This window comes from Pristis pectinata, chromosome 3 (assembly GCF_009764475.1).
Source record: "Pristis pectinata isolate sPriPec2 chromosome 3, sPriPec2.1.pri, whole genome shotgun sequence".
In the NCBI taxonomy this organism is placed as follows: Eukaryota; Metazoa; Chordata; class Chondrichthyes; order Rhinopristiformes; family Pristidae; genus Pristis; species Pristis pectinata.
In genome coordinates this window covers 42,860,819-42,874,053 of record NC_067407.1, presented here as the reverse complement: position 1 = coordinate 42,874,053, position 13,235 = coordinate 42,860,819, and the positions used below count along the sequence as shown (strand labels likewise).

The following is a 13,235-nucleotide window of genomic DNA, read 5'->3' as shown; positions in this document are numbered from 1 at the left end:
GCATTATTACATTGTTCACAATTGACAGCTGTGTTATATTCAGTAACTACATTTCATTGGCACTAAAGCCTTTTGAGACATCACGAATGAGACGATGATAATTTGAAGTTGATGGTCTCTCGTCACTGCCCTTTCACCCAGGGAAACTATTATTTGGGTTCATCTAAACCCCTAATATTTAAAAAAATATCCATGAAATCACATCACTCTTCTCTCTGCATCTGTGTAAGTTTGGTGCAAATAAATTCACACTAAAATACACTGAGAAACAAACATATTTTAAAAAAATCCATTCATATTTTAGAATCATGTGGCACGACCCTGAGTAGATGGTGTTGAGCTGTCTCTTGAACCGCTACAGTCAGTCTAATGAAAGTACCCTCACAGTGCTTTTGGGCAGGGTGTTCATGGATTTACAATGTGGTTAGTTTGTTTAGTTTTATGGCAGAAAAATATTTGTACAAGTTTGTAACTTTTTGACATCTCATTACATTAACATTTGCTCTTGTCAGATGATCAAAATCATTGTGAAAATCCATCCCAACATTCAACTCTTGCATCTGCTTCTTCATGTGAAAGTCAACCAAAAGACAGTGCCAGCATCTCACACTCACAGCAACCCTGTGATACTGTTAAGTCACAAAAAGGTACGGTTAGAAACTGTCAATGTATAAAGCTTTAATTGGGGCCTTAAATTGAGTGTAGAAGTGTAAACAGACAGAGAGCGAAATTTTGTTCTTCCTCCCTTAAATGCAGGTAGTGATTTAGGAACAGCCATGGTCATGTTTCCCAGGTTCTGACTATACTTTGTTTTATGCTGGGTTACCTCACCGCCACTAATTCATGGCATTTGTTTGCTTGGTATCTATTGGAAACATTCAAATGCTGTGAATATTGAGCTGAAGTAGAAGATAGGAAATAGGTACAATGCTGTGTTCCATTCACTGAGCTTCAACCCTTATCACAATGGTCAAAAGTAAATGATGGCTTAAGGAGTAAGATTTTTCCGGAGGTTCTTCAAATCATCCACCTGAAGAAAGGTCTATGAAAACACCAGGAAAATTATGTTAACTCAGTTCAAGTTACAGTGGATAGTAGCGAGAGCACTGTAGAAACTAATAGCATCAATGTTTTTCCCACAAAGGGAAGGTTAGTGGACAAGTAGGGTTCTTGTTATGCATCATCTAGCACTATGGAGCCCAAACTTTTGGAAATGGTTAGCCATTTTCAGTGTGCCCAGACAGATATGGTTGGAGGGCTATTTTCAGCTATGAACAGTAGACTGTGGGCCAAATTGTTTGATGTTACATGCACAAAATTCTGCTGCTCACATAAAACTTGTGAGAACACTGAAATGGGTCTTAACTAGAGGAGTGAAACCTGCCTTGGTATTAATTAAAAGGCTCCATCCTACCTTGGCCACTCCAAGAGTATCAAAGCATCCCTCTTCCTTCAGTTAGGTCCTGCCTGTGTCTTTCTATTGTTTCTGTTCATTCCAACCCATCTGAATGAGTGTTCGCATAAGACCCATCGTGAATATTGTGGAGACAATACATTCAACTTTGCTAATATCTCCTAACTGTGAGGAACGTGCTCAAGAGCAGGTTGATGGATAACTGAATGCACATGGTATTTCCAAGGAAGCTACATGGATGCAAGAACAGATGATTTACTTTCCATCTTAAATCACTTTGACACTTGCATTGTAGTTGGTCCAGACACCTGTCCAATGTGAACCAAGAGCACAGATCAGGAAAAGGAAGGGGTAAAGCTCTGTACTGAGTTAGCCAAGATTATTGTCTTTGGTTAAAGTGTTTGGGCTAAGGAGGAGAAAATCCAGCCAGGCTTCCCACTCTAGTAATTGCTGCTATATTAGGATTGTACATGGAAGTTGAATGATGAATTAACATTCATTGACATTCACAATCTTGATCACACATGGGAGCAAGCAATTGGATAACACATTAAAAAATTGAGAATATGCCAAATATACCTGAGTAACAGTCAGATCCTTTAGGGCTTGGAACGGCAGAAAAAATTAACTCTCAAATTTACCAATTCCAAATTTGGTCAGACTTATATACAGTAGGAATAGCATTATTAAGTATCTCCACATTTACTGTGTTTTATGTTGAAGTTTGTGTTTACTTCTATAAAACGCTTCATTTTATTTCTATTTTGATTCTGCTGTCCATCTTTAGGTTTCTATTCCAGCAGTGTACCACCAAGCCCTAATGCCTGTCAGGCTTCATATTGTGCTGACTTCCCTTCTCAGTTTGGAAGCATGCCCTTTGGGCCAGCTTACCCGACACCATCAACATTTTCTCTGGCCGAGGTCCAACAAGAACTTCACATGTTACAAAGACAGCTGGGAGAAAGTGAGAATTTTACCTGATTCTGCTTAGATACCACCAATATAACAGAGCATGTGCGAAACAGCATGATGTGGAGTGGTGGAGGTTTAATTGGGGCACTAAAAATATTAATGAGCTTTAATTGTCTATTCAACTTTTTTTTTACTCATGAGTCACTATGAATTTTCCATCCTGAATAATATTTCATTTCAAAGGCTCAGTCACCAGTCTATGCTAAGTTAGCTTAACACACCTTGTGCATGATACAAAAATTGGCCTGAACACCAAAGACTGGCCTCAGCTCAAGAAACTGTTCCTAGTCATCAATTCTTGTTGGAAATGTGTCTGTGTGAATGTCAGTTGAGGACAACATCATAATTAACCCTCTGTACGCACACGTTAGAAAATGCTGTCATACATATTTACACCTATTACTACTTCCCTTTGAAAAAGAAACATAAAGGAATTTACAGATTTAACCACGCCCAAATGATTTTCACGGTTTCTGCAATCTTTGCAGCTTTACTGTTGCTACTAGTGTTGAATTTGTGGATTCACCAGATGTTGTAAAGAATATCATCTATCTCTAGATTCAGTCATGTTTTTCACGTTGGAACATGTTGGCTCTTGAACAGTTGTGGATTCACTTCAGGGACATCTTTAATCTCTCAGTCTTTGATTTTTTCCCCCAGCTTATCACATGCAAGGCTAAAGTGGTCTACTTGAACTTTTCTGAGACTCTCACCAGGTCTGACAAGCTACATACCCCATTATTTCCCCTGTATCCCATCTTCTTATTTCTGACCTGTTAAGAGGTCTCAGCACAAGAACTCTAACATGCATTACTGCTGCTTCTTGCAACTTGTGTTGTGATGCTAATTCTGTTACAATTACCTTTCTTTCCAAATTTGGCTGAATGAGATTCAAGCACATCCATTAGTATTTCTGCAGAAGAGTATCCTTCTGGGGTGCAGCAGCTCCATCACTTTTCAGAAGTGCTACAAGTTGTTGCTTCATGCTGATGTTCAATCACCTTCCATGACCTATTTCTTCATGCCATCTTTACATTCAAAGGGACCTTTCCACTTTCCCCTTTGAAGACGGGCAATAAAGAGAAATGAAATTGTACCTTATTCCATTGTTCTTCATAAATTGTTCATTGTAGTCTAAACTACAGACCAATGTCTGATTATACTTCCAGAAGACTGTGTGGCAAAGATTCCTCTATGATGAATTTTGTGGTGGTGCATTACTTCTAACCACTTTGGTTGTTGATTAATACTAAAAAGTTGTCTTCCTTTTATTTCAATAGTCTATACGGATTCAATGAATCGTCTTGTAGGCCATTTCCATACCTGCAGTGGTGCTTTGGGGGTTGTGTTTTCCAGTCCTGTCATACTCTACATCTATCACTTTCTACCTTTGCCAACACCAGACCAATAGACAAATCCTAGAGCCAAATGTCTTCATATTCACTAAACACAAATGTTCTGCATGGAGTTCTTCAATAATTTTGCTTTGCAGTTTCTTCAGTATCACTTCTCTATTGTCATTTTATGCACCCTTTGGTAGACAGTTCAAAGTATTTGCAATGGAACAGTTTCATGTTTCCGTTCAGACCTGTGTCTGTTCTGTTCATCCACTCAATATGTGTTTGTACACTTGCCTCAAAAGGCAGGTCTTCGTGCATAGATCGAGGTATTTCCACTGCTGAGCCAGAGAAATCACCTGTTACAGCCAGTACCATATGAATTTTGTTTTCTATGCTGCAGCTTCATAAGATAGATGAACAAAGCATCCACCATATCATTTTGCTTAGATGCACTGTGTGCAATATCATTGTTGCAGTGAGGCAGAAGGATGGCCCCGCCTTTCTATTCTTAATGTGCAAATCATGGGAATAGCAAATTTGATCCCAGAATGGCCAACGCAGGTTTGTGATCAATAACTACTGCGAATGACCTTCCCAGCTAGAATTGGTGAAACCTTGTAACTCCAAATATCATTGCCAGTGCTTCTTTCTCTGTGTGAGCTTAATACTTTTTTCACTTTTGGCCAGTGTACATAACTGAAAAGGCAATAGACTTACAATGATCTGGCCAGTCACTGCCTTAACTCCATTGCTGGAAACATTGAAAGCAAGTTGTGATACAAAGTTGTTTCTTTAATGCACCCAGAAAGGACTCATTGATCAGGCTTTTGCACAGATAAAGTGCTTTCGCTAATCTTTTCCCCACCACTAAGATTCAATCTCCTTTAATGGTTGATGAAGTGGAGTCAACACTGTGGGGAAAATCAGGTACAAATCGAGTATCATATTGGATGATATCTAGAAATATCCAGAGCTCAATAACCTTTTCAATTTTTCAGTTCAAGATTGACTTGATGTTCTCTTTAATTTATGTACATCCTGTTTGAGGATATACATAAATCATTTTTCCTCAAAGCATATTTGCTTTTTTTCATGCTTGCCATTATATTGAAGTTTTCTGAATACTTCCTCAAGTAAATATTACCGAAGATTTTCCTCCTCTGCAGTGATTGCAATTAGAATGTCATCCAATTGTACACACACTGTTGGCCCCTTGCAGCAACTTATCCCTAGTCACCTGGTCTATTTTTCATGATTACTTTACCCTGTATAGGAGCTTTGTATACAAATGCAACCCCTTGTGAGTAGTCAGAAAGTATTGACTTTCTTTGTCGACAGTAGATGAGGCACCTGTGTGAGAATGGTCAATCTTATTGAAGAGCTTAGTATTGTGGCGTATAAATCTTGAGATGTGGGTAGAAGGACTTTCTATTAGGGACACTTCTGAAACTGTGCAGAATTGGATTATCTTATCCCCCTTGAGTACTAGTTTGATGGGTTTTGCCCATTTGCTCTGTAGCTCTTTCATGACATCCAGTATCGTTCCAGTATGTTCAACTGCAACTTGAGCTTGAAGAAAGAGCAAATGGGAGAAATCCGTCAAGGTGGTACTCAAGAGCAATATGACAATCCAGCTCTGGAGAGTTTATGAAGACTCTAATAGTAATGTGGATGATGAACAATTCCCTCACCTCACATCTCAATATTTATATGCCACATTACCAAGGTCTTTACTAAGTTTGATCAGTCTAGAGGGTGGGTTTAAGCTGGGTTCAAGTGAATCCCTGGAGGAATATAGGAGATGCAAGAGTGTACTCAAGGAGGAAATCAGAAGGGCAAAAAAGGGGCATGAGATAACTTTGTCAGAGAAGATTAAAGAAAATCCAAAGAGATTTTAGAAGCATATTAGGGGAAAAAGAGTAGAAAAAGACATGAAGACTCCAGAACTAGGAAAAGTAAATGAGGAGGTCTTGGCGATAGTCCACATTTCAGCAGAAGAGGTGCTGAATGTATTAATAGGTTTGAAGGTAGACAAATCTCCAGGGCATGACCAAGTATGTCCAAGAGCACTGTAGAAGGCTAGAGAAGAAATTGTGGAGCCCTGGCTGAAATATTTGCATCACCGTTAGCCACTGGTGAGGTGCTGGTGGACTCGAGGGTAGTGAATGTTGTGCCTTTAATTAAGATGGGTGGAAAAGAAAAACCTGGGAACTGTAGGCCAGTAAGTCTAACATCTGTGGTAGGTAAGTTATTGGGGAGGATTCTGAGGGATAAGGTATACATATATTTGGAAAGACAGGGGTTGATTGGAGGTAGTCAGCATGGCTTTGTGCATGGGAGATCATATCTTACGAACTTGACTGAATTTTTTGATGAGGTGACCAAGAAAGTTGATGAGGGCAGGGCGGTAGGCATGGTTTATATGGACTTCAGTAAGGCCTTTGATAAGGTTCCACATGGTAGGCTTCTCTGGAAGGTTCAATCACATGGAATCCAGGAAGAGCTGGCTCATTGGTAATTGGCTTGATGGTAGAAAGCAGAGGGTGATGGTGGAAAGTTGTTCTCAGACCGCAGGTCCATGCCTCAGGGGTCGGTGCTGAGCCCATTGTGGTTCGTCATCAATATCAATGATTGGGATAAGAAAGTACAAGACATGGTTAGTAAGTTTGCAGATGATACTAAAATAGGTGGTATAGTGGACAATGAAGAAGGTTATCAAAAATTACAGGGGCATTTGATCAGTTGAGTAAATGGGCTGAGGAATGGCAAATGGAGTTCAATTCGAATAAGTGCAAAGTGTTGCATTTTGGAAAGTCAAATCCAGGTAGGACTTTCACAGTGAATGGCAGGACCCTGGGGAGTGTTGCAGAACAGAGGGATCTTGGAGTACAAGTACATTGTTCACTGAAAGTGAAGTCACAGAGTGGTGAAAAAGGCTTTTGGCATGCTGGCCTTCATAAATCAGGCCATTGACTGTAAAAGTTGGGAGGTCATGGTGCAGTTGTACAGGATGCTGGTGAGGCAGCACTTGGATATTTTGTTTAGTTTTGGTCATATTGCTACAGGAAAGATGTTATTAAACTGGAAAGAGTGCAGAAATGATTTACAAAGATGCTACCAGGACTTGAGGGACTGAGTTATAGGGAGAGGTTGGACGGGCTAGGACTTTATTCCTTAGAGCATAGGAGACTGAGAGGTGATCTTATAGAGGCTTATAAAATCATGAGGGGCATAGATAGGGTGAATGCAGTCAGTCTTTTTCCCAGAGTTGGGGAAATCAAGATCTAGAGGGTATAGGTTTAAGGTGAGAGGGGAAAGATTTAAGAGGAACTTGAGGGGCATTTTTCTTTTAACACAAAGGGTGGTTTCTTTGTGGAATGAGCTGCCAGAGGAAGTGGTTGAGGCAGGTACACTAACAACTTTTAAAAGCCAGCTGGACAGATACATGGATTTTAAAGGTTTAGAAGGTTATGGGCCAAACACTGGCAAATGGGACTAGCTTGGATGGGGCACCTTGGTCAGCATGGACCAGTTGAGCTGAAGGGCCTGGTTCCGTGCTGTATAACTCTATGACTCTAGAGTTTCAATAGATTATTTTGGCACAAGATTTAATATCTATATGAGAGAGGTACAACGTAATGCCCAAGCAGATCTTAAATATTGTTAAAATTGTTCCAGAAGCTTTTTTTAAACCTAGTTGTGGTATTCACACTAAATATGTTTTTCTAGTCCAACCACAACTTCAGTAATTCATCCCCCAACAGAATCAGGCAGTTCACATGTCCGGTAGCTCACTATAATTGGTAGCTTTCCTTTTGCCCGTTGTGGATGATTATACATTCTATTTGTCCTAATGTCCTCAACTTCAGTGTGCTTCATGCTAATAGTGCTTTATTGAACTTCTGGTCAAACGTGTCCCTTTCCATAGTCGATGGCTATATCAATATTCATATCAATGACTTGTTAACCTTTAATTTTGAAATGTGCCTTTACATTGCCACTGATGACATGTATGCTATTGAAAATGTTTATTGCATTGCTCATCCCCCTCAGGGTTAAGTAAACTTCCTTTCTGTGGTTTTCTACTGTAATTATTACCCTTGGGCACTACTTGACTGCCACCACTTTGATTTCCATTGCTATATTTAGCCCTATATTTTTTTTCTAATTAAGTTTGCCAATATTGTGTAAATATCTGGCCCTTTATCCACTAACAAGCTCAACTTCCTGCATTTAATGTGGATCATTTCAAGCACTTTTGCCCTTGCCCTCAATTTTGGTCATTCATCTTAAAAAAAATTCCCATTTGTTTCGTACACAAATTGTAGAGAGTCCTGCATTCATTTGTTATTACGAAGGTTTCCAATATAGTCAGTCTGGGAGGTGTGGACTCTTGATTTGTACTTTCCGCTTGATTTCCACTTGGATAGTCGCTGGGCTTCTTATCTAATTTGCAACACATTTTAAAGACACTAAGTTATCTTTCTTTGTATTCAAGTCTGTCCCTCATGCTTGTTGCAATGAATTATGAGCTTTTCACACTCGCTCGATCAACATAGTCCTTTATTTACCCGACAGCTTTGATGACTTGGTCACTCTTGATGACCCTGCTTCTTTGTAATCCCACTCACCTCACTGGTGTTGAGTATTCAGTGAGTTTGTAACTTCTAAAGACGTTGATTGCGGCGTGTACAGATTAATACTTGTGAAAAGTGTTTAAGCAAGGAGTTTTTCAAACTTTTTCCTCAGACTGCTCCTGCGCACAGAATTACACATGATGTAATACATCAGAGATGATGCCACACATATTTACATTTACTGCATCCATGAAAGTTGAAAAACCTGCTGTTGTTGGTCAGTAAGGTATTCAGGACAGCCAAGGTCCTCTAATCTTAAATAACATGGGATCATTGTCATAACTTGCAGAAGTAAAGAGAAAAAGTTGATTTTTTTGAAAAAAATCATGGTAAATTGAACAACCTGTGTACTCAGTGGGGAGCCACAGGCAAAATAAGAGTAGCTTCGAGGTGTCACTATAATGCTACTTTCACTTTGAGAATGGCTTTGTCATGAAGATAGTGAAATTACCTTTAAGACCTGTGATAGATGTTAAGTCCTATTGAGATTTCCTGACAAATTCCACGATTGTCAGCATGATCAAAGAGGACAAATTAGTCCAAAATATCCTAGGTATAGTGAAAGAAGGAGCTTCACTTGTCATTTCAACATTCTGCAGTTTGAACATTAATAGTATTAACAGAAAATTAAATAATTGTGTACAAGCATAGATGGACATCCTTTAATTTCCAGTGATGTGATTCTGTTCAACATAAAATGCTTTAGTGTTGGAGATGCAATACATCCCTTCTAATCCTTCACTGCATGCTTTGAATGCTCCATTTGATTCTAAAAGCTCAGCATGATATACACCTAATGCTTTTAACACAGTGGTTAATCAACGATGCTTGCTTGCATAATTAGTATACCTATTCATCTTTGGCATATCTCAATAATTTAATACTAATGAGAAAGTGATCCATTAATGTTCTGCAATTCAGCATAAATGAGGAACAGCAGGATGGGTAATTACAGGGTATTGCATGATTTTGTAGAATGTATTTGTGTAAAGGCCATCAATGATGCCCATGAAGGTGGGTGAAGAGCACACCAAGATTGATTATTATAACATTAGAATGAAATAAGTTGTTTCCCGAAGAGGTGAATGAATCCCTACTTCATGGAAATCCTTCTGCTTGGCTCTTCTACTGCTTAATCCTTTTAGTACTGATACTAAAGGTATAAACTGGGCTCTCAAATAAATGCACCATTGCATAAGTGAAATATTGGGAAACTGCTTATTCTCCATCTTCAGTGCAAATTGGTTGTTTCAAATTGTTTTTGCCCTTGTGGTCCTCCGTGTCTCCTTGAATGTAAGCTAAATAATTGCTGTTTCCTTTCTCCTTGCACAACTGAAATTTCCTCCACTGAAAACCACTCCTGTGTAGACCTTACCTTTTCTGGGACTAGCCCTGGTATGTCTTCACATGTAGAACAAGCCGGCTCTGCATCACAATCACAGAATGCACTTCGGCAGCAGCTGAATGGTACCAACAATCTACAGGGAACCTTGACAACCTCCAGTCTTGCCAGCACTGCACTCTGGGGAGCAACTGATCAACCTGTGAGAATCAATGCACTTGGGGATGTCTCCTCTGGATCATCAGGATACCAGTCAGGGACAAACATGGCGGGTAAGAAACATTTTTGACTCTGGTAATTGAACAGAATCTGTATGGGCTTTAAGATCACTATTGCCAGCATGAAAATGGAATATCTGTACCAAGGATCAAAGTTCAATCAATTGCTGCCTTTTTAAATTGTCAGGGTTCCTCTGTTTATTTGTGCTGAAAGTGGCAGTCTCTGTGGCTACAAGCACTGTGGGAAGGGTAAAGAGAGAAACGAGCCAGAATCAAAACAAAATGAGACTGATAAATATGCTTGTATGGATTTTGGTTCTCTGGTTCATGCACCTCTGGGAGATTTACTTGTCCCATTGTGCACAAATGTCTGAAGGTAGCAGGACAAGTTGTGGGTGTAGTCTGGAGAAACAGGGTTTGTTGTCCTTCGGCAGGGAAGGCCAAGAGAAGAATGGTTAGAAGTATCTAAGAGCCTCAAGGCTTTAGATAGATCAGACAAAGAGAAAATGTTTCCAGTGACTGATGGGTTAAGAACCGTAGATTAAAACCAATAGAATGAGAGGGGACATGAGGAATATTATTTTATGCAATGAGTTGTTAAGATTTGGAATGCATTGCCTGATAGAATAGTCGCTACAGACTCAATAGTCTACATCAAAGGACAGTTGAATAAATTGTGTATCTATGGGGAGAGTGGAACAAAATTGGATTTTTCTTCAAAAGGATTGCATGAACACAATGGGCTGAATGACCTTTATCTCCACTGTATTATTCTGAAATTGATTCATTTCTAGATTTGTTTTGAATTAATTGATAGAAATTGATTGCTATAATTAATCAAAAATCCCATTATTAATGTGGCCTGCGTAATGGTTGAGCACTAACCAGATGAATCTTAGTCTGTCTTCATCAGCAATTTTTATGTTACCTAACACTGCCCTATTGTGTCCCTTTTTGGCTTTCTGTGGAAGAAGGCAATCCCAAAAAACTATATTATTTCTTTGGCCAGGATCATTTTGTTCCACCTCAAGATGGGCCACTAGTGTTTGAGTGAAACTTGTCTGACTGTTCTGTTAAATACATCTTGAATGGGGTTTCCATGTAGTCACTCCCATGTTCCATCCCTTCTAACATGCCTGGCTCTTGTAAAGAGGGACTGGAGATTACAAAACCTATTAGCAAAGTCGGGACTTGCCTTCATCAGAAATGTTACGTGAGCTCCTGCCAGAGTTAGAGCTGGTGTTTAGCTGAATGTTCCACCATGTCAGTCCCTACCCATGCTCACTTCAACAGCATTACCTTTGGTTTTAACTCAAAGCATGTGGGTATGACAAGCATATTTTATGCAGTAAAAGATTTTCAGAAGCAACACTTGCCAAAAAATTGTGCATGAATCTCCTCCATTTTGATGTTGTTTTTCATTTGCAATCTCATTAAGTCATCAGTATTGAAAAAAATATTGTTGTCTAATCTCACCTTTACCATTTCAGTTTCCAAATTACAGTTCATGGGTCATGAACCCGGAACCCCAGCTATTATGACAAGGAATCCCAAATTTATCATTTTATTTCTCACTTGCCGGCCTGTAAGTTTGGAAAGGCCACTTTATTTGAAATGCTAATTGGTGAACAATCATAATCAGAGAACTTTAATTCATTTCTCCACTGTGAGAGATCTGCAACAGAACGGGAACATTATGTAGTTCCTGAGTTTCCATTGACTCAACCATCCACAAAAGATGGGTGCTTGTAGTTCATTGCCTACAAGAGATGTTGCCACTCCTGCACCTGATAAGTCTGTACCATAAAAACAGCACATTATTTTTTAAAAAATAGTGATAATATAAGAGAATATGACAACAACTCATGATGGTACAAAAACTGTGGAAAAACTGCACTCAGAAACTGGATTATACTGTGTGAGATTGTTCCCTCCACTCCTCTATTGCTTTCCCCACCCATTTACCCAGCAGCCCTCACACACCCACCTACCACATTGGTATTGGTTTATTATTGTCACTTGTACCGAGGTACAGTGAAAAACTTGTCTTGCATACTGACCGTACAGGTCAATTCATTACACAGTGCAGTTACATTGAGTTAGTACAAAGTGCATTGATGTAGTACAGGTAAAAACAGTAACAGTACAGAGTAAAGTGTCACAGCTACAGAGAAAGTGCAGTGCAATAAGGTGCAAGGTCACAACAAGGTAGATCGTGAGGTCATAGTCCATTTCATTGTATAAGGGAACCGTTCAATAGTCTTATCACAGTGGGGTAGAAGCTGTCCTTACATTGCAACTGAAGTAAAAGCAAAATTTTATCCTGGATTAATGTTACCTATGTGTTTACTGCAAAAGATAACGAATCACTTTTTGAAGATGAGGAAGGGAGAGTTTATAGAGATTTTATGTTCAATATATTAATCCTCTTTCCAACAACACTAAATAGGTTAATCATTTATTAATATTTGTAGGGCCTTTTTGTGTCCAAATAGATTCAGTGTTTTTATGGAAAGGATTTTTCATGGGCCATCTCTTTCTTTATCTTTCTGGTATCTTTTATGATATCTATTGCTTAAGCTCATAAGCATCAGGTTGGATATTGAAATTGGTACTGATTTGTTCAGTTTTGTTTTATTCCATCATCTACTTAATAAATCTTTGAATGGTCTAGAACAAAAAAAATCTGTTCTATTTTTCCTAATTTTCCTGAATCTATTGTCTTTTATCAATGTGGATCAGTACAAAATTGGATAAAGTAATTGGATAGTTCTATCTGCTGTTATTGCACCTTTATTTCCACATAGGTGACTTTCTAGAATTTGTTAAACATTCTCCACTCACTCTTCTGTTACATGGCATCCATTTTTGTGAAGTGCCTTAAGTGATTTTCTGCATTAAATCTCTCATAAATGTGCATTATTGTTGCAGTCATAAGTATTAAATAGAGTTTTGAACAGGAAACATCTTGGTGGCCATTCCACAGTATACATCAGAGCCCTCAGAAGATATGGGGAAAGAGAAAGAAAAGTAATTAAAATTAAGTTTGACCCTATCCTTCTAAGCTTTTACGTAAAACCATGCAAATTGTGCAATATTTTTTGTATTATAATTGCAACTATTTCATCATAATTGCCTTATCTCTATCTCTTTTTCACGTAGGTGCAGAATTGTTGGAGGAACATTTTCGGGAAATTCGCACCATGCGTCGGCGTCTAGAGGAATCTATCCACACGAATGATAGACTCAGGGAGCAGCTTGAAATGCGCCTGGCTACTGCAGCCAAAGAAAATGGTAGGACATTCTCAGACA

General features: G+C 38.9%; 1 protein-coding gene across 13 annotated transcripts in view; it reads left to right on the top strand.

Annotated features, from left to right (window-relative positions):
* pde4dip (phosphodiesterase 4D interacting protein) overlaps positions 1-13,235 on the top strand; it is a 342,932-nt gene that overhangs the window by 303,410 nt on the left and 26,287 nt on the right. For 10 of the 13 annotated variants that reach the window (XM_052010871.1, XM_052010870.1, XM_052010862.1 and 7 more), the window contains 4 exons: positions 513-647; positions 2,202-2,378; positions 9,732-9,977; positions 13,086-13,217. In XM_052010871.1, the coding sequence (XP_051866831.1) occupies positions 513-647; positions 2,202-2,378; positions 9,732-9,977; positions 13,086-13,217 (690 nt within the window). The remainder of the gene's footprint in view (positions 1-512; positions 648-2,201; positions 2,379-9,731; positions 9,978-13,085; positions 13,218-13,235) is intronic. The other 3 variants (XM_052010865.1, XM_052010867.1, XM_052010872.1) reach the window with 3 other exon arrangements.